Raw genomic sequence first — 22010 nt, 5'->3', positions numbered from 1 at the left:
AAAAAAGAGAACAGTCAGTGTATCTGGAAAGCTTGGAAGATGCTGATCAAAAAAAGGGCTGTATCTTATAACCCCAGGGGTGAAGACTAAATTATATGGGATACTGTTGAACCACTGTGTTGTATATTTGAAGCCAATGCAGGATGGAGTATCAATGATACTGCAATAGAAAAGGAAAACAGAAAAGAAAAAGAGGGGCTATATCTTGAAAGATAAAGTTCAGAGGGAGGCTGTGAAGGTCCATCTAGGAAGGGCAGAATGAGCAAAAGGATGAGAGGTGAAATGACACAGTAAGTGAAGGTACCAAAGTAACGGAGGGAGAAAACTGGAGCAATCGGGGCCAAGCCAAATCAGGCAAATGCCAATGCAAGGCGATGAGCTTTCTCCTTCGGGTAATGGGGATCCACGAGGTAAGCAGAGGGGCGACACTGTCACTAACGTTTTCGGAAAGGTCACTAGTAGCAATGTAAAAATGAACCTAGCGGGGAACTACACTAGAAAAGAGCGTTTAAAAATTACAGGTGAGAAAGTGAATTACGGTCAGCAGATAGGAAAGACTGAACTTGGTGATGACTGGATGTGGTGATGGCAGGGAGGCCTGGAGGCCAGGATTTTTCCCGCTTCAGTGTTTCAGTGGTGCTGTTACTAGGATAAGGGGACTGGGGCACGGAGCAGAGGACCAAGGGTCAGGAACGGGTCAGGGACACGGTCTTTCATTTGGGACCCATCAAATTTGAGGCAGCCGGAGGACTGGGAGGAAAGATTTGGATAAATACATTTGGAGTAAAAATCAGAAAACTTACTCAGGAGAAGTATATTACGTTAGAAGATAAATATTTGAAAAATACACTAAACTGATATAATTAAGTAATGCAAACCTACACAGACCTCTGAAATTTTGAAAATAAAAAAAGAGAACAGAAGAATCATGGCACTCAAATTTTCTATTATGTATTTCAGCATCTGCTTCAAGGATTAAAAATAAACTCCTTTATGAATGCACGCAAACAGTTATTTCTGGGATATTATGGCAATATTAGCATTTTTATGTTAATGAAAAGATTTAATTGTAAAACACCAATTCAAGATGATACAGAATTCATCTATGATTATCAGGCAGGACCCAGTATTCACAAGGAGAGAAGAAAGGAGTAACTAAAGAAATCAAGTCACCACAATTTCTGAATTTGAGATATGACAACATTTATGCTAGGTTTAACAACTCTGAATTCTAAAGTTAATAACATTTCCTGAGAATAATATGAAATGTACCCATTGCTGGAGATGTTTTAAAAGGTAAAAGTCATTTTCCAGAAATAATTTTGTGCATTCTGTTGACAATCTCTCCCTTTGATTCTATAACAGCAAGTAGTTTATATGAGAAAAATAAGAAACTGTGACTTTATTAATTTGTTGTATCCCTATGTGCCTACTGCATACAGATTCTATTAGGAAAAGTTAAATCAGAATTTCCCCAGAAAAAAATAATTTGTATGTATATATATTTAAGAGTGTTGCAGCTTAAAATTTAAGTTCTCATTTAATGGATGGAGATGAAGAACCTCACTTAAATAGTCCAAAACTTTCATTTTAACTAATGAGAAGAGTTGATAAATGCTCATTAATTTCCTCTCTTTTTATTCTCAAAATGATCTAAAATACCTACCAGGATTCAACCAAACAGTAACATGTATAATTAAGTAAGTTAAGTTAGAAACAGAAGGGCCAATGAGTCATAATTCATAATAAACCTGATAAAGCCTAAAAAAGATGTCACTTTGCATTACCTATGAACAGACTGTGCCAGATTAAATATATCACTTTATTGAGCTTGAAAGTGAGGATTAAATTTTTATTCAGTTCTTCGTAAACACCTGAACAGTTCTTTCATTACCTGGTTTTCTTACTGTACACTCCAAAGAATTTCTACCATATTTTATAACATAGAGGTCCTGTTCTCACTTATTTTCTGTTGTGTTTTTATAGTCTCTCTCATTTGACTCTTTACTCAATCTTTATATTCATCTCACCCTTCTTAAATGAATTTGGCCCCTTCTTCCCACCCTCGTCTTCCTAGTCACCTAGCTTTTCTTCCTCACTGCTGTCTGATTCCTTCCCTCCATCACGGCAGACCTCAGGATTGCCGACTCCCACCAACTTGTATAAATCTCAATCCTGTACAGATTTCTCTCTTGCTTTCACAGCTTTATACCATGATCTGGAGGACTTCCCTTTCTTTCTAGGATCCTTTTCATCACCAAAAGCATCAGGACGATGGCATGTGAAAAAGCATGGGGGAAAAGCTGAAAACAAAACAACTCACCTTTGTAAGACCAAGGCCTGCTGAAGACTTGAGAGAAGGTTTCACAACAGATTTCTCATGAGAAAAGCCCTGGCTGTTGGCTCTTTCACCTGGCCTCACAATGTGACATTTTGCTTTGATTACAGTGAAAAACAAATTAAGAGTACATGAAAATACCTGAAATTTCAAATCGGTGAATAACCCAGAATAACCCAAGAATGGACAGTCTCAAATAGCTTACTTTCTTTTTCCTCCTTCTTGGGTTGCAGAAAAGCATCCATTAGCTTTTTTAAGTTTGGTTTCTGCATGTTCTAGAAAAAAAGTAATAGCTTTAAGAATCACAAGCACCAAATTTGACAAAATACGTGTAATAGTCACCATTTACTAGTTGATCTAACATAGAGACCTCGGGCTTTGAAATCATTCAAATGTAGACACAAATCTCAGTTCTGCCATTTACTCTCCTACGTCTTCTCAGGGGCGAGGATTGTGAGAGATGATATATGTGGCCCCAAAATATTACTATCCTTACTGCTAATTGATTATTATACAAAAAAATACTACGATATCTACTAGATTGTTTTCTTTACCAGAACCACCAAAACAAAAATTTATACCTCAGTAGTTTAAAGTATTATTGGAAAAAGAAATATTAAGAATTATCAATTTTTGTTGCATTTTTACATGTGTTTGCCATGATTTATATTTGCATAAATTGTCTTGTAGGGGGAATTGAAGTTCAGTGTTTAGAAGTCTCTTATTTAGATGAACTGGAATTGCAAACTGTTTAAGTTGCTTCTCCTCTGGAGGCTTTTGCTCATAGTATATCCATAAATACACTATGTATATACATTGATAAATACTGGAATACATATTTTTTCTACATACCTCACTGTATGTAATGTATGAAAAATACAGCCTTTTGTTCATACTGTATCCCTAACCATACTGATTTGTATTATTCGACAATTATTTGTTTATAACTACTACTGTAATAAGGAGTTAATTTTGTCACTGTAAAATAAGTCATCCAGTTAGCTGAATGTGGTCATCTACCACTACCTAAAAAAGCTGTAAATTACTGTGAAAGAGGGAAAAAGATAGAAAAAGACATGTCCCAAACACACCAACTTTCCACTTGTTGAAAAAATTGATACTCAGAATTCTGAGGAAAAATACATAGCTTTAAAGGGTGTATCTATTGGAAAAGCTATATCTAATGAGATGGGCCTAAAAAAGGTTGAAAATTTTTAAGATGAAATTGTAAGCTCACAACTGGAGGCTGCTAAAAAACACACTGTCATCTTTCTTATCATCACATATTTCTAACATACTTCCTCCTTATTTATGATGCACTTTTTCAACAAAACTCAATTGAACGTACACATCCTAAATATTAAAAGGGAATATATAGGCCATATATTGAGGAATATAAACAGGTTTAATGAGGATTATGCATATTCTCTTACTTGTAATGTTCTATTACACAGAATTCCATTTATCATTTAGTCACACTGAAAAAATGTGAAACTGCTTCTTCCATGCCAGACCTTATTCTAGGTGACCCACGAGGTACGCAATTATGTTTCGTAACCTCCAGTAGTGAGGCAGGGGTGTTAAAATGAATACTGAAATAACTATAACTTAAAAAATCTCTTAAGTATGGAATTTTAGAATGTGATACAAAGATGCTGAATAGGTATTTTTTGTAAGTATAAAACAAAAATTTGAGCAAACTGCATGTTTTCCCATATGGCTAGTAGGAGTCCCTGTTTTTAGAGCTGGTTGTTACTTTAGGCAAAACATTTATCCCTAAATTACATCAAGAGTTTAAAATTTACTCTTAAAGAAATGATTTAGAAAACAGTTGAATCCCATTGTAATATTAATTTCGAAAGAGGGCATTGAAATATGTAAATTTCCACAATTTTTAATATTATTTTAGTCCAAATGCAGAATCAAGGATAGGAATAGAAAAAAAATCTCTCCTAACAGGTGTATGATACCAAAATAAAAAGTGTCCCCCCCCAAAAAAAACACCTCTATGATATATGCTATATAGTTTTTGAAATAAAAGGCACCAAGAAGAATCCATGATTATTAAAATAAGTAAATCGATCCATTACAGAGTTCCTTTATGCATGAGTATTACATAAGTGATATCGGTATGATTTCAAAATCACAGTAACGGTCCTTATTCTTGGCCAAATTTCCTATTTTCCCCACTGTAGGAACGCTCGTCCCAATAGAATTCTCCTGTCACTATGCATGTCCCAGCCATTTTTCTCCTCAGCTCTTATCTACAGTATTTACCAAAGTAAAAAAAAAAATTTGACTAGTAGTATTTCTATAAAGTGGTTTGCTCTGACAAACTTTCCATTACAAACACAGAATTATGATTGACAGACCAGTGCTATATTTAGGAGTAAAAACTAGAAAAATCTGAATACAGAGCATGATAATTAATTTGACGAGAGCATTGTACCTTTTCATCAAAATCAAAGTCTTCATCAGCGGACTCAGGAAAGGAATCATCAATGCCAGATATCCTGTAAAGATGTGCGGCAAACAAATGTAACAAAAGAGTGAGTTAATTTCTTAAAAAAAAAAAAAAAAACAGTGAAGACACACGAGTGTCTATTGACTGAGGATTTTTGATATATCTAACCGATTTGGCCTTGGTTTTCATAAAACCTTTAAATAACTTTCTTGACTATAGCTTAAAGTTAATAAATAATATAACTATTTTAATACTGATATGAAAAACATTTACCAAATATATTAAACTCTAAAAGAGTATTTTGGCTAATAACACAGAGCTAATATCAAAATGTTAATTAGTCCATAATTAGTCCAAATCTGTAAGTTCTACAAACTTTTTAGTGGGTAAAAAATTAGAGAAGGAAAATAGTAAGATAGTAAGGTGGACCCGTCATGAAGTGAGGGCACTACGGCTCAGTAAATGACTCAGAGTTAGCTGGCCATACGGACGTATCTTGCACGCAGAAGGCCTAGCTCTGTAACCAACAGCTACTTGTTCTTGGATAAGCTGCTTCTCTTCAATTCAAAGTCTTGCTCTAGAAAGTAGGGATCCTGCCACCTTATTTTACAAGGTTGCTAGGAGGGTTTCAGGAGTTACTGTGTCCCCAAAATGCTCAGAGAAACACCTGTGCAATGGAATGATTTGTTCTTTAACTTGAAATTATTTTGGAATAGTAAATAAAACCCAATGTGAGTTTTCACAGGTTCTGACAGATTAGTTGCTGTGTTCTGAAAATGTTTACTATTTCTGGTTGTCAGCTGTTCTTTCTTCGTGGGAATTCACGGCATCTCAGCTATTATAAAGTTATTTATCAATATATTATCTCATCACATTAGATGCAATGTCCCCTATCACTGTAGCTAATCACGCCAAGGGTAGAACTCTGTTCCAAGTCAAAACCTGGCTTCAACTGCTACTACTCCTTCTCCATCTACTCAAACTCTGAACCAGCAGATCTTACTTGAATGATGCTTCATCTCCATGTTTGTCTTCAGTTGACTTGGAAGACTGACCCCCACTCCTGTATGTGTAACAAAGATGAGTGAGTTTGTTTGTTTAAAAAAAAAAAAAAAAAGAATGAAGAGTCGGCTATTAAATGAAGTTTTTTGATATAATTAAAATTTGGTCTCTGTTTTCAAAATGGCTTTAAATGACTCCATTATCTTTCAGGATAAACCCCCAAATATGCTAGTTCCCTCAATGAAACAAACTAAAGAGCGGCCACCTGCTCAGGACTCCCTTGAGCTCGCGATTCAAAACACCTTTCTGGACAACTCCCAACACCCCATGTCCCTCGTTCCTGTAATTTATCTTGATCTAACTCGTCATAAACCACAGAAACTCTGATCTTTTTTCTAAAATCTTATTTCTGTCCAACCCAGTGCGGTCCTCTGGAAACCTGATCTCTCCTAGAAATTCATTCTTATCTCTTTCATTGTGTTCACTAGACCCACTCCCCACCTTTCTATTATGAAAAAACACACCTACAGGATGATTTAAAAAAAAGGAAGAAACCTGAATTTAATCCTCATCTTGGCACTTACCATATCCAATCAACTAACTACTTTACTCTTTGGGTTTAAAAGTCTCCATTTGAACAACCACTTGGCCAGGATGTTAAACACAGGCTGAAGTTCTGGAGGGTATTTTGATTAACTCATCTCTGAGAATCCTTACAATCCCGAAATTCTTTGAGCTTTTGATGTTGTCTACAGAAATGTGGAGAATACTCAGTGGACAGAAGTGGGAAAACTAACAGAACAAAAGAAACACCATGAAAAGCAGAGGAGTATAAAAAAAATCCAGAAAAGATTATAGTAATGTCATGGAAGAAAAGTATGTCCAAAGAAAGATGGAAGGAAAGAAGGAAAGCGCATGGGAAATGAAAAAGGGAAAGGGGAAAGGAAAGGAGGAAAGGAGGAAAGGAGGGAACGAAGGATGAATTTTCACAAACCAGACAGACAAGGGTTAATGGGAAGGGAAACCAGACTGACAAGTCAGCATGTACAGAAATCTTTCATAAACAGTTTACAAATAGACACTGAATTTCACCAACATAACATGGTCTACTCACAGATATTCTTTACTTACAGAAAAATAATTCATCTCAAGGAGAGTAGATATCACTACATCCAAGGATACATGCCTGATTAGACCTTGCTAATATAAATCCTATGGTTCTGTGGCCACAGCCAACTGAGATCTGCCCTAAAACTCTGATGCTAGTAAAAACAAGGTACTAGTTACCACTGCAACTGTCAAATATGTTAGGACAAATGCTTGGACTAACCGGGCTTCATAAGAAAACTACATCGGAGTTAACACTTAGCTGAATTTGACTTTATCACACGGTCCACTTGGTCCTATCAATCTATACTGAGAAAAGCGAATGGACTGGGAGCCGGGCCGACTGACAGTCAAATCGTGGGTCAGCTCCTGCTAACTGTGGAATCATGGGTCAATCAACCCACCCACCTGAACCACAGTTGCCTAATTAACAAACACTAGGCTATCACAGCACAGCGACTTTGCAAAGCTACTGCAATTAGATAACAAGTGTTAAGCACTTTAATAGTCCCCCCATCTAACTTGTCATAAACCCCAAAAACTCTGACCTTTTTTCTAAAACCCTTATTTCTATCCAACCCAGTGCGGTCCTCTGGAAACCTGATCTCTACTAGAAATTCATTCTTATCTCTTTCATTGCATTCACTAAACCCACTACCCACCTTTCTACTATGAAAACACACACCCACAGGATGATAAAAAAGGAAGAAACCTGAATTTAAACTATTACACATTCAACACGTTATTTATCTGCATTCCTTCAGTTAACATACAGTTTTTTTTAAAAAAAAAAACGTAAGAACCTACTTCTTTAAAGAGTCCTCTTCAGAATGCTTCTTCCCTAATAGAGAAAAAATAAAATTCACCTTATATGTATTTAAAAGTGTAAAACTGATGCTTTGTTAAAAAGTGTCCATCTGGGACCACACCTGGAGACTATAGTGGAATGAATATTAATTATGCTATTGGTAGGCAATCGATGTATTAACAACAATTACTTCCCCTCCTGTGTATTTATCAAAATGTGAAAACTACAACTGCTATTCACAGTGACCATAATCCGACCCAATCCCGATCAGACTGACAGAAAATAGTATCAGTAGAAGAATCAGGATCATAAACTGACAATGTCAAACTTAAATAGCATAACTTTTCTGGACACTCACCACTAGGTGCAGGGAGAGGAGAATATGCTTACAACTTACACTTACAACGTAACACAACACAACTTCCCCAGCTCTTCGGTTGAGACTGCTCAGTTCAGAACAAAACCCGACCACAAGGGAGCTGGGTCTACAGGTGCTGTACTTTGCAGCATGGCAAAACACAGGACACGCGACTCCCTCCGGCCCTATTTCCAGTTACAAGAGAAGCGTGACAGACTTTGTCATTCCGGTGTTATAAAGTAACACGTCTTCAGACTGTCTCCTTCCGTTTCTACAGAGTCTATCTGGACCCACCTGCTCTGCTGCTCATCTCTAGCCACAACTCAGTCTTCTTACCGACTCCCCCCTGCCCACCCCATCCCTTCAATGTTGCTGTTCCAACAGCGTTGCCACTGGCCTCTCATTCTACATGTTCTCCAACACAAACAAGCTCATCGGGATATATGAGTTTGTCTAATAATTATAATCAGATTATTTCCAGTCTGCATCTCCAACCCTGGAGCTCTCTAGCCACAAACTCCTATTATTCAATTATCCAATTACTGAAAATGTCAAACACGGATATTCCATCAAACTTAACACGTACAGAAAAAAAAAAGGGAGGGTCTTTCTGTTGACCCACTGCCTTCGCTGTTCATTCCTCATGTCCAATCTGCATGCTCCCCAAACCTGGAAAGCTAGGAGCCAATTTACATCTCTCTCTTCCCTAACTTTTCACATTCAATTACCATTCAATCTTACTAACCACACCTCTTTTGTGCCCCTGGTTTATCTCCCTCCACTGTTGCCCCTATAGTCAAACATGGACTCTTAATTAATGGTTTCACAACAACAACAACAACAACAAAAAAAAAAACAAGAAAGCGACAAACTACTATTTTTTTTCTGCTTAAAGGAATAAAATTTTTAAGGAACAGAAATGAAAAAGACATAAGGCCTAGAAAAAGAACCACATTTGAAGTTGAACTAGTTGAGCACCCTGTTTACTTTGGTATTCATGGGTGAACAAATACTTCAAGATGGGCTGATACGAGTCCAGGAAAACTAAAGCTTCTTTCGCCTCTCAGTCTCTTTTCTGTGGTTTCCTTCTTCCTGTCTATATGAGGGGTCAGCAAGCTGTGGCCCACAGGGCAAATCCAATCTGCCATCTGGTTTTGTACACAGTCTTCCGGGAGCAGTGTGGATAAAATGAAAGTTTCTGTGGCTCGGATTCTCACCTGGCCCTGGTCAGCGAGCTCACTACACACGTGTGGGCAATACGTTGCTACTGACTCTATATAAAGAGCTCCACCCAGTGGTCTGGGTGCGACACGGTGGCATGGCTGCAAGACTGCAGGAGAGCAGAGCAGAGGCTGGAGTGGTGGCAGCACTGAGGACAGAGGCCCAGAGGCAGAGGCCAGCTTGCCGCACGCAGACTAGCTCTGAGTGAACAGGATTTTAGTGATTGTCCTGCTGCCGTGGAAATAAAGTTGGGTATAACCCTTTCACCCCAAGAACATTTTACTGTCATTTCTTCTGGACACACTGAATCCATAGTGAACTTGCCCAGGACTGAAACCCATTGGAAGAGCACAGTTATGCTCATTATTCACTTACATCTTGTCTAGGACCACCTTCAAACTACAGTGGCACCGTTGAGCGGATGTGTCAGATAGCACCTGGTCTGACATGTTGTTGTGACGTAGGAGGAATGAAGCCGATAACAGTGAGGCCACGTTGGTGTAACTATATATAACTATCTGCTCATGGGCCCCAAGAGATCAAAACTATTTTCATCAAAACACTAAATGTTATCTATCATTTTCACTCTCATTCTCTTACAAGCGTATGGTGGAATGTTCCAGAGATACGGCATGTAATAACATCACACCTCTAATGGCTAATGGGAGGTATGATCGTATATGCCTGTATTTAAATTTTTTCAGTTTTAATTTCTAAAAACATGAATAGCAATAGATACAACCCATTTAACTAAAAGTTCTTTGGAATTCTCAATAGTTTTTAATACAGAGGAATCCTAAGACCAACATTTCACAATTACTATTTTAAAAGTCTGCCAAATATTCATTAAAGTATAATTAATTACTTCCCCCACTATTAATAATCGATCACACACACACACACACACACACACACACACACACACTCTCCTAATATCAGAACATCTGGTTGGCTTAAAATCATCAGTATTAACATGAGATAAACTTAAAACAGAACTGACACAGCAGCAAGTGAGCCTTTAACTCTAGGTACATGAAGGCTGGAACACATATAAGCATTTGAAAACAATGGAAAATCTCAAAGAGTCTAATTACTAACCTCTGGGAATCCCTAAGAATTATAAGGATTTCAAACTGGGAACTTAAGGGTATCAAAGCATAAAAGTGGAAATTTCTGAGTTAAAGCTTTTTTAAAAAAAAATCTTTTCAAATGTTTATAAGCCTTTTTTTTTGGAAACATGGATACCAACAATAACATCTGACTTATTTATGTAAAATCATTTAACTAAATTTGCAAAAAAAGAAAAACTGAATTAGCAATAAGAACACTATATTTTATATATTCAGTATACTGCTTTCCAGAGTTAAACCCGCACTGCAAAATTTACCTGATGTGGATGTTTGTGTCATCTCTGCTCCTACTGTTTTATTATTGAGAGAGTCTTTCAATTTGATGACAGGCTGAATGGGTTTTGAAACAAAGTTAATAATAAGTAAGATTTCATACAATCTGTGGTTAATAAATCAAGATAAAAATATGTTAAGTTTTACCTCCAGGTGAGAATATTGTCCAAGAGAATCTAAAAAGCAACAGGGATATGTAATCAATGATACATACACAAGAAAGCCAACTATATATTCATGCAGTTATTACTAAGCTAAATCCCCACGCCTGGCTTTGAAAATTACATTAGGTTTTGGCACTTTGTCATTCTGAAGGGTTAGGACAGCAACAAGACAGAAATATTAATCCAGTATAAATGCTGAAGAGAAACAAAGGACTATGGTTTAACAAAGCATGCAGTTAAGATTTTGAAATTAAGATTGTGTTTCAGACGACTATAACTAAGACAGAAAAATGCACGTATGCGAATGTGAACACGCTCACTGATGGGAAGAAAAGTGATCGTTAGTCAGAGGAACAAATCACGACCCGGAGAGGAGAAAGGGAAAGCTGACGGTAGAATGCACCAGTGTGTCTCTAATGCGATACAGCAGAATCATTCACACCCGTATACTACAAGGATTTATCATGTTCTTCCATTTGTCCTGTGATCCAGGCAGTACACAGGTGTGATGGCAGTTCAAGGGAATGCCTTTCTCACCAGGGAATGGGTTATGAATTGATCGCATTGGATATACACTTGTAGAATGATAGTTTTAAAAAGTTTATTTTTTTTCATACCCAGGTGGGCTACTAATATGCCTACATTTCTGGCATCCTCTAGTTTAGCCATCTTTCTTAATCCACTCCTACAAGAAGGTACATAAGACACATCTAAGAGATAAGGTATAATGCATAATAAGTTTTCAATACTGAAATATGATTACTAAAAAGGAAAAAAATTTAATTACCACAGTATTGGATTTTTAAAATCTCTTATTTCAAAATCAGTGTAATATTTGTGGAAAAATCAGAATTTAAGCATTTAGGGAATTAACGCTGTCATTTCTCTTTTTCCCAAAATTTGGTTTGGTGTACAATGCGAGCCCTTAAAAATTTTTTTAATTATCCTTAAAAGAATAACAGCTAGTGCTTCCCTGTTCAAATCAATCTCATTTAAATAACAAAACCAATGCAACATCCATCTCTGATGCCTGCTGGTTACGAGGAGGAGAAACGGGTGCCTACGGTTTACCCTGATTTCAGCGATCCCCTGCTCGCAGTATTCTCTGGAGCAGCAGTGATCTAATGTTTGGTTCCAGGGCAAACACACTGAGGCCATCTAAAGTGGTTTCTCTCAAGTTTCCTCAAAAAGTCCAAAATTTCCTCGCTAACACCTTTCTTTCCTCCCTCTTCCTTTCACCGTCCCCCTTCCGCTCCAAAAGTCATCTCTAGATCTACGGTCTTGACTCTTCCCCTCTGACATTCTTTTGGTTCTTCTTTCCTCCTCATTTAGGCACAGTATCTGCCACCTACAACACCTATTTCTTCGTCTCTTTGCTCCCCCCTAGCTATAAACATGCTCAGAAATCAAAGGAAAAAAAACAGTGCTTTTCCTTGACACTGTTAGGTCTTGAACGAGTCAATGGATTCCAGATGTCTCTGCAGGGAAGCCTGCACCCCAGCGGCTACAGAGCACATGGATCTGAGGGCCAGCAACACTGACATCTCCTGACAACTTGTTAGAAATGTAGAATCCCAGACGTGCTGCTCGCAATGTGTGTTTTTTAACAAGGTCTCAGCTGATTCATTAAAATTTGAGAAACTGGTCCCTTTTGAACTTGACCTTCTGGAATCTAGCATCAAGTTCCTCACTATCACATCTCCAAAACTGGAAATTAAGTCATGAACTTTCTAACGGAATTTTCATCAGAAAAGCCTTTTTATAGCTTCCTTGCTCAAACTCTAACTGACCTGGCTCTCCTCTTCCTTCCAGCTCCCTCACTTTGACCCATATGATGCGCTCCTATGAAGCTGCAACATTTTACATGACATGGCATTCAAGTACATGCACTGACAGCTGACCACAAAGGTTTTACGTTCACCGATGTCAGGTAAACATAGCTCCGCATGATGAGGAGCCTCAGTCTTTGATAGCCTCCCAGCAGTGAGGAGAACAGGAAGAGTGGGAACATTCTGCTATCTATCCTCTGAGAAGCTCTGATACTGGAAGCTCACTTGCTAGTATTCCCGTATTTCAAATGCTCTACTCTTCCCTTATTTTACCACCATCTCCACTGTATTTCTGCTTCTTTACTGTCTGTCCTCCCTTTACCCTCTCTGCCTTTCTCATTCTTCATTCCCTCTTCATCTTTTTTAGTTCCTGACTTTTCTTAGGTCTTACGAGTATATTGAAATGGAACCAAAAACTGAATGCTTTTAGTGTTAACAACTCTCAATCTCTTGCTGACACCTAATATATAACTTACCTCCTTTTCACATCTTTGTCCTTGCTATGTATTTAACAGGTGACTATCTTACGCTACTAGAACATTTAAATATTCATGTTTTATGTCAACATTCAGTCAAATGACTGCATTATAAAATACAGTTCTTACCTCCTACTTGTTCATTTAATAGGTTTTCTCCTCTTTGACCTGGAGAACCAGAAAAATGACCAGCATTCTTCTGTGGAAGACTCTCTGGGAGACTCTGTTAAAATTAATATCAATAATGAGTTGCACGAAGATTTCCCAATCCCATTCTTTCTAAGAGCATACCCTGATTTCCTACTTCACAAGCAATTAGACTTAAAAACAGAAGAAGCATGTATTAAAACCCAAAATACTTAAATAGGAAAACTTATTTATTCTCTCTAGATCAAGATTACCTTTTACCTTCACTTGGCTACTGACTGTAAAACTGAGCATGGAAGGCCAGAGTTAAGTATTTTCACAGACAAGAGTCTGACCCATGTGCACATTTCAGTAAGGAACTAACCAAACATCTAACCCTGCTTGGCTTTCCCCACCAAAGTAAGAGGACAGTTAATGAAATACTGATTTAAACAAACTCTTCAACAGGTATACTTGCTTTCAATTTAAAATTTTTCTAAAGAAAGAAATGATTTTTGGTGTTAAAATCAGATACTTGGCATGATAAAAAACCCTAGAGCATGTCATGTGGAATATAAACAGGTAACTGTAGAAGCTGCTTCATTTCAGTAAACAGGAGTTTGGAAGGATGCAACTATTATTTGATAAAAATTTTATTGAGAGGAAAAATGCTTGAACAAAGTGGAAAAGTAGTAAAGATTTTAAATTATGTTTACAGCAAAAAATTTTAGGAAAGTTTATTAAGGGAAGAACAACATTATCTATTAACCATCTAAACTGTGCCAGGAACTTTATTATGCACATTTACTTTACTACACACAACAACAATATGATGATGGTTACCCCACTTCCTGCTTCCTGGTCATTCCAAGATGCTAGAGTAAAATAAATGATCAGCAGGTGTGATCCGTCATTCTCTCTATCCAGAGTCCTTCTCTTAGACCTTCACATGACTGGCTCCTTCTCATCCTTCACGTGGCAGCATTTGACATACTCAGAGATCTTTCCTGACTACCTAAATTCCGCTGCCACGCCCATCCCCGTCCTAACGACAAACTCTCCCGATATTCTCTAACCTAACATTCTCCACTTCCTCTATATCAAGCACTTACAGTGACTTATAATAAATACACTTTACTGTTTCTACTACTATAGCCTAACCCTGTACAGAATCTAACTGTCCAGCATATAGTCAGTATTCAATAACCGAAATTTATTTAAAATTGAAACATTTAAAATAATCTCACTGAGAAGGCCATTAAGTGTATCTAGGGGGTATCCCCAATAATAATATACTGAAACTTCACATACACCAAATTAAAAATCCACAATTCCAACTCCTCCATTCTTTTTCTTGACACTACTGCCATTTTATTGTCCTTCACGTTTCAAAAGTGTCCTCAATATGGAGCAAGTCACTGAACACCACTGCCATCATTCCGTCATATGTGTCTAGAGCACCCTTTACACTTTACAAATGGTTTTCACATTTGTTTCCACATTTGTTCCTTACAAATACCTGAGAGGTAGGTATTGGTACCATTTTTATGAACGAGGTCACTGACAGTCAAACAGGTTAAACAAGTTTTTCCAAGATCCCGTATCTAGTTAAGTGACAGAACCAGGAGACTGGTATGTCTTTTGACATCACATACAGAGCTTGTACCATTATGCTGAGGTAGCCTTTATCTAAAATCAGTGCCTTATCTCCTTCCACAGTTGTTTCCTTGGAAGAAGTCACCATTACTTTACACTCACAATAGTATGAGTACGGCTGCCATAAAGCACTCAATGCACGCTCTTTTAACTATCCAGAATGGTTTTTACTCAGTAAAACACTGCTAAACCGAACTGTGGTTATTATGATGTCACATATTTATTGCCACTCCCCATGCTTTCCCTTCTCCTGAAAACTTCCTTGCAGAGTTACTTGATAACCCAAACATAATAATAGTTTCAAGTCCCAGGCACTAACTTTTCAAGTTCTAACTTGGAAGAAACTATGACCCAAACTGAACCTCATAAGGAGTTTTACACAGTCATAGATGCCATGAAATCGTATGTTTGGCCACAGGTTGACCTAGAATAGCAATTTAGTTTTTCAGGTGACATCAGAGCTGATCCCTTATGATTTTAAGCTTTAGTTTCTTGCACTATACTACACTGGTTTCATTAAATTGATCTTATAAATTAATAGAACTGTATTATGGAGTACTCAGCGCATAATTATATGTTAATTATAGGTTAAAAAATACAAGGAAATCATTTGTATGGACAAATGCAGAGGTGAGAAAGTGAAGTCAAAGCATTTCCTTTTATGTTAAACATCAGTTAATGCTTATATTTTAAAAAAAAGAAAGAATATAGTACCTCGGAATCCCATGGTGATTCTGCGTCTTCCTCTTCTTCTAATCCCAATGCTGACATCTCATCTATAAAAGGTAGTTGCAGATACACTAATGAGAATAATTACCGCCATGAATTTGAAATACACATACAAATATATCTCCATTCATGAGTACCTCAATAAAATAAAAGTAATCGCACAAAGGAATTTCAGAGATGAAGCATTTGGGGGAAGAAAAAGGTAGTAGCTGGGATACTCATGAAGACAGCAAAAAAAAAAAAACCATTCTTCGACATAAGGGATGTCAGATTTGGACATCAAAACTGATCCCTTATAAATTTAAACATTAGTTTCTTGCAGCATTCTACGCTTGTTTCATAAAGTTAATCTTACAAATTCTAGATGTTTTCATACTAGCATTTAGGCATAGAAAAAATTTCAGATATTCACTAACTTACCGCCTCTATTACTTTTGTGTGCTTCACGAGAAGTCAAATTGTCATTATTTATTTTTTCTTTTTGAACTCTTTCAATGGTATTACTACAGCTTTCTTCTTTTCCAACCACTGTCTGCACTGGTCCTTTCTGTAAAAACAAATTGAAACACAAACCCAGTTTCAGAAAACACCATATTCATTCACTTGCTCACTCTTGGTTAGGAAGACTACAACTCTATACCTATCAGATCATAGGCATTATCCCGGGAGAAGCTGGAAACACAAATCAAAGACAGCTCTGCCTACGTTCCAGCAGGGGTAGAGAGAACATGAAAACAAGCATCATCCATTAGTTCTGCAACGGAAGTGCACTGCATAAAGGGCAGTCAGGCAAACAAGACCAAAAAAGAGAACAGTCAGTGTATCTGGGAAGCTCGGAAGATGCTGATCAAAAAAAGGGCTGTATCTTATAACCCCAGGGGTGAAGACTAAATTATATGGGATACTGTTGAACCACTGTGTTGTATATTTGAAGCCAATGCAGGATGGAGTATCAATGATACTGCAATAGAAAAGGAAAACAGAAAAGAAAAAGAGGGGCTATATCTTGAAAGATAAAGTTCAGAGGGAGGCTGTGAAGGTCCATCTAGGAAGGGCAGAATGAGCAAAAGGATGAGAGGTGAAATGACACAGTAAGTGAAGGTACCAAAGTAACGGAAGGAGAAAACTGGAGCAATCGGGGCCAAGCCAAATCAGGCAAACGCCAATGCAAGGCGATGAACTTTCTCCTTCGGGTAATGGGGATCCACGAGGTAAGCAGAGGGGCGACACTGTCACTAACGTTTTCGGAAAGGTCACTAGTAGCAATGTAAAAATGAACCTAGCGGGGAACTACACTAGAAAAGAGCGTTTAAAAATTACAGGTGAGAAAGTGAATTACGGTCAGCAGATAGGAAAGACTGAACTTGGTGATGACTGGATGTGGTGATGGCAGGGAGGCCTGGAGGCCAGGATTTTTCCCGCTTCAGTGTTTCGGTGGTGCTGTTACTAGGATAAGGGGACTGGGGCACGGAGCAGAGGACCAAGGGTCAGGAACGGGTCAGGGACACGGTCTTTCATTTGGGACCCATCAAATTTGAGGCAGCCGGAGGACTGGGAGGAAAGATTTGGATAAATACATTTGGAGTAAAAATCAGAAAACTTACTCAGGAGAAGTATATTACGTTAGAAGATAAATATTTGAAAAATACACTAAACTGATACAATTAAGTAATGCAAACCTACACAGACCTCTGAAATTTTGAAAATAAAAAAAGAGAACAGAAGAATCATGGCACTCAAATTTTCTATTATGTATTTCAGCATCTGCTTCAAGGATTAAAAATAAACTCCTTTATGAATGCACGCAAACAGTTATTTCTGGGATATTATGGTAATATTAGCATTTTTATGTTAATGAAAAGATTTAATTGTAAAACACCAATTCAAGATGATACAGAATTCATCTATGATTATCAGGCAGGACCCAGTATTCACAAGGAGAGAAGAAAGGAGTAACTAAAGAAATCAAGTCACCACGATTTCTGAATTTGAGATATGACAACATTTATGCTAGGTTTAACAACTCTGAATTCTAAAGTTAATAACATTTCCTGAGAATAATATGAAATGTACCCATTGCTGGAGATGTTTTAAAAGGTAAAAGTCATTTTCCAGAAATAATTTTGTGCATTCTGTTGACAATCTCTCCTTATGAGTCTATGACAACAAGTAGTTTATATGAGAAAAATGAGAAACTGTGACTTTATTAATTTGTTGTATCCCTATGTGCCTATTGCATACAGATTCTATTAGGAAAAGATAAATCAGAATTTCCCCAGAAAAAAATAATTTGTATGTATATATATATATATTTAAGAGTGTTGCAGGTTAAAATTTAATTTCTCATTTAATGGATGGAGATGAAGAACCTCACTTAAATAGTCCAAAACTTTAATTTTAACTAATGAGAAGAGTTGATAAATGCTCATTAATTTCCTCTCTTTCTTTATTCTCAAAATGATCTAAAATACCTACCAGGATTCAACCAAACAGTAACATGTATAATTAAGTAAGTTAAGTTAGAAACAGAAGGGCCAATGAGTCATAATTCATAATAAACCTGATAAAGCCTAAAACAGATGTCACTTTGCATTACCTATGAACAGACTGTGCCAGATTAAATATATCACTTTATTGAGCTTGAAAGTGAGGATTAAATTTTTATTCAGTTCTTCGTAAACACCTGAACAGTTCTTTCATTACCTGGTTTTCTTACTGTACACTCCAAAGAATTTCTACCATATTTTATAACATAGAGGTCCTGTTCTCACTTATTTTCTGTTGTGTTTTTATAGTCTCTCTCATTTGACTCTTTACTCAATCTTTATATTCATCTCACCCTTCTTAAATGAATTTGGTCCCTTCTTCCCACCCTCGTCTTCCTAGTCACCTAGCTTTTCTTCCTCACTGCTGTCTGATTCCTTCCCTCCATCACGGCGGACCTCAGGATTGCCGACTCCCACCAACTTGTATAAATCTCAATCCTGTACAGATTTCTCTCTTGCTTTCACAGCTTTATACCATGATCTGGAGGACTTCCCTTTCTTTCTAGGATCCTTTTCATCACCAAAAGCATCAGGACGATGGCATGTGAAAAAGCATGGGGGAAAAGCTGAAAACAAAACAACTCACCTTTGTAAGACCAAGGCCTGCTGAAGACTTGAGAGAAGATTTCACAGCAGAGTTCTCATGAGAAAAGCCCTGGCTGTTGGCTCTTTCGCCTGGCCTCACAATGTGACATTTTGCTTTGATTACAGTGAAAAACAAATTAAGAGTACATGAAAATACCTGAAATTTCAAATCGGTGAATAACCCAGAATAACCCAAGAATGGACAGTCTCAAATAGCTTACTTTCTTTTTCCTCCTTCTTGGGTTGCAGAAAAGCATCCATTAGCTTTTTTAAGTTTGGTTTCTGCATGTTCTAGAAAAAAAGTAATAGCTTTAAGAATCACAAGCACCAAATTTGACAAAATACGAGTAATAGTCACCATTTACTAGATGATCTAACATAGAGACCTCGGGCTTTGAAATCATTCAAATGTAGACACAAATCTCAGTTGTGCCATTTACTCTCCTACATCTTCTCAGGGGCAAGGATTGTGAGAGATGATATATGTGGCCCCAAAATATTACTATCCTTACTGCTAATTGATTATTATACAAAAAAATACTACGATATCTACTAGATTCTTTTCTTTATCAGAACCACCAAAACAAAAATTTATACCTCAGTAGTTTGAAGTATTATTGGAAAAAGAAATATTAAGAATTATCAATTTTTGTTACATTTTTACATGTGTTTGCCATGATTTATATTTGCATAAATTGTCTTGTAGGGGAAAATAGAAGTTCAGTGTTTAGAAGTCTCTTATTTATATGAACTGGAAATGCAACCTCTTTAAGTTGCTTCTCCTCTGGAGGCTTTTGCTCATAGTATATCCATAAATACACTATGTATATACATTGATAAATATTGGAATACATATTTTTTCTACATACCTTACTGTATGTAATATATGTAAAATACAGCCTTTTGTTCATGCTGTATCCCTGATGATACTGATTTGTATTATTCGACAATTATTTGTTTAGAACTACTACTGTAATAAGGAGTTAATTTCGTCATTGTAAAATAAGTCATCCAGTTAGCTGAATGTGGTCATCTACCACTACCTAAAAGCTGTAAATTACTGTGAAAGAGAGAAAAAGATAGAAAAAGAAATGTCCCAAACACACCAACCTTCCACTTGGTGAAAAAATTGATACTCAGAATTCTGAGGAAAAATACATACCTTTAAAAGGTGTATCTACTGGAAAAGCTATATCTAATGAGATGGGCCTAAAAAAGGTTCAAAATTTTTAAGATGAAATTGTAAGCTCACAACTAGAGGCTGCTAAAAAACACACTGTCATCTTTATTATCATCACATATTTCTAACATACTTCCTCCTTATTTATGATGTACTTTTTCAACAAAACTCAATTGAACTTATACGTCCTAAATATTAAAAGGGAATATATAGGCCATATATTAAGGAATGCAAACAGGTTTAATGAGGATTATGCATATTCTCTTACTTGTAATGTTCTATTATACAGAATTCCATTTATTATTTAGTCACACTGAAAAAATGGAAACCGCTTCTTCCATGCCAGACCTTATTCTAGGTGATCCACGAGTTACGCAATTATGTTTCGTAACCTCCAGTAGTGAGGCAGGGGTGTTAAAATGAATACTGAAATAACTATAACTTAAAAAATTTCTGAGGTTTGAAATTTTAGAATGTGATACAAAGATGCTGAATAGGTATTTTTTTTTAACTATAAAACAAAAATTTGAGCAAACTGCATATTTTCCCATATGGCTAGTAGGAGTCCCCGTTTTTAGACCTGGTTGTTACTTTAGGCAAAACATTTATCCCTAAATTACATGAAGAGTTTAAAATTTACTCTTAAAGAAATGATTTCGAAAACAGTTGAATCCCATTGTAATATTAATTTCGAAAGAGGGCATTGAAATATGTAAATTTCCACAATTTTTAGTAATATTTTAGTCCAAATGCAGAATCAATGATAGGAATAGAAAAAAGTCTCTTCTAACAGCTGTGTGATATCAAAATAAAAAGTGTCCCCCCCAAGAAAAACACCTCTATGATATATGCTATATAGTTTTTGAAATAAAAGGCACCAAGAAGAATACATGATTATTAAACTAAGTAAATTGATCCATTACAGAATTCCTTTATGCATGAGTATTACATAAGTGATATCGGTATGATTTCAAAATCACAGTAACGATCCTTATTCTTGACCAAATTTCCTATTTTCCCCACTGTAGGAACGCTCGTCCCAATAGAATTCTCCTGTCACTATACATGTCCCAGCCATTTTTCTCCTCAGCTCTTATCTACAGTATTTACCAAAGTAAAAAAAAAAATTTAACTAGTAGTATTTCTATAAAGTGGTTTGCTCTGACAAACTTTCCATTACAAACACAGAATTATGATTGACAGACCAGTGCTATATTTAGGAGTAAAAACTATAAAAATCTGAATACAGAGCACGATAATTAATTTGACGAGAGCATTGTACCTTTTCATCAAAATCAAAGTCTTCGTCACTGGACGAAGGAAAGGAATCATCAATGCCAGATATCCTGTAAAGATATGCGGCAAACAAATGTAACAAAAGAGTGAGTTAATTTCTTTAAAAAAAAAAAAAAAACAGTGAAGACACATCAGTATCTATTGAGTGAGGATTTTTGATATATCCAACCGATTTGGCCTCAGTCTTCATAAAACCTTTAAATAACTTTCTTGACTATGGCTTAAAGTTAATAAATAATATAACTATTTTAGTACTGATATGAAAAACATTTACCAAATATATTAAACTCTAAAGAGTATTTTGGCTAATATCAAAATGTTAATTAGTCCATAATTAGTCCAAATTTGTAAGTTCTACAAACTTTTTAGTGGGTAAATAATTAGAGAAGGAAAATAGTAAGATAGTAAGGTGGACCCGTCATGAAGTGAGGGCACTACGGCTCAGTAAATGACTCAGAGTTAGCTGGCCATACGGATGTATCTTGCACGCAGAAGGCCTAGCTCTGTAACCAACAGCTACCTGTTCTTGGATAAGCTGCTTCTCTTCAATTCAAAGTCTTGCTCTAGAAAGTAGGGATCCTGCCACCTTATTTTACAAGGTTGCTAGGAGGGTTTCAGGAGTTACTGTATCCCCAAAATGCTCAGAGAAACACTGGTGCAATGGAATGATTTGTTCTTTAACTTGAAATTATTTTGGAATAGTAAATAAAACCCAATGTGAG

The 22010-nt window shown here is 36.6% G+C and overlaps 1 protein-coding gene across 1 annotated transcript in view; it reads right to left on the bottom strand.

Moving 5' to 3' along the window:
* LOC108396756 (ankyrin repeat domain-containing protein 26-like) overlaps nucleotides 1-22010 on the bottom strand; it is a 94133-nt gene that overhangs the window by 51553 nt on the left and 20570 nt on the right. Inside the window, exons 11-23 of the mRNA XM_073230490.1 lie at nucleotides 21275-21338; nucleotides 19034-19103; nucleotides 18814-18926; nucleotides 16102-16228; nucleotides 15667-15728; nucleotides 13300-13393; nucleotides 10849-10877; nucleotides 10686-10758; nucleotides 7719-7752; nucleotides 5806-5865; nucleotides 4788-4851; nucleotides 2544-2613; nucleotides 2324-2436 (exon numbers count right to left, since the gene is read on the bottom strand). Coding sequence (XP_073086591.1) covers nucleotides 2324-2436; nucleotides 2544-2613; nucleotides 4788-4851; nucleotides 5806-5865; nucleotides 7719-7752; nucleotides 10686-10758; nucleotides 10849-10877; nucleotides 13300-13393; nucleotides 15667-15728; nucleotides 16102-16228; nucleotides 18814-18926; nucleotides 19034-19103; nucleotides 21275-21338 — 973 coding nt within the window. The remainder of the gene's footprint in view (nucleotides 1-2323; nucleotides 2437-2543; nucleotides 2614-4787; nucleotides 4852-5805; nucleotides 5866-7718; nucleotides 7753-10685; nucleotides 10759-10848; nucleotides 10878-13299; nucleotides 13394-15666; nucleotides 15729-16101; nucleotides 16229-18813; nucleotides 18927-19033; nucleotides 19104-21274; nucleotides 21339-22010) is intronic.

The sequence above is a fragment of the Manis javanica genome, chromosome 3 (assembly GCF_040802235.1).
Source record: "Manis javanica isolate MJ-LG chromosome 3, MJ_LKY, whole genome shotgun sequence".
In the NCBI taxonomy this organism is placed as follows: Eukaryota; Metazoa; Chordata; class Mammalia; order Pholidota; family Manidae; genus Manis; species Manis javanica.
Note: the sequence above shows the minus strand (reverse complement) of the source record. Positions and strands in the feature narration are given on the sequence as shown.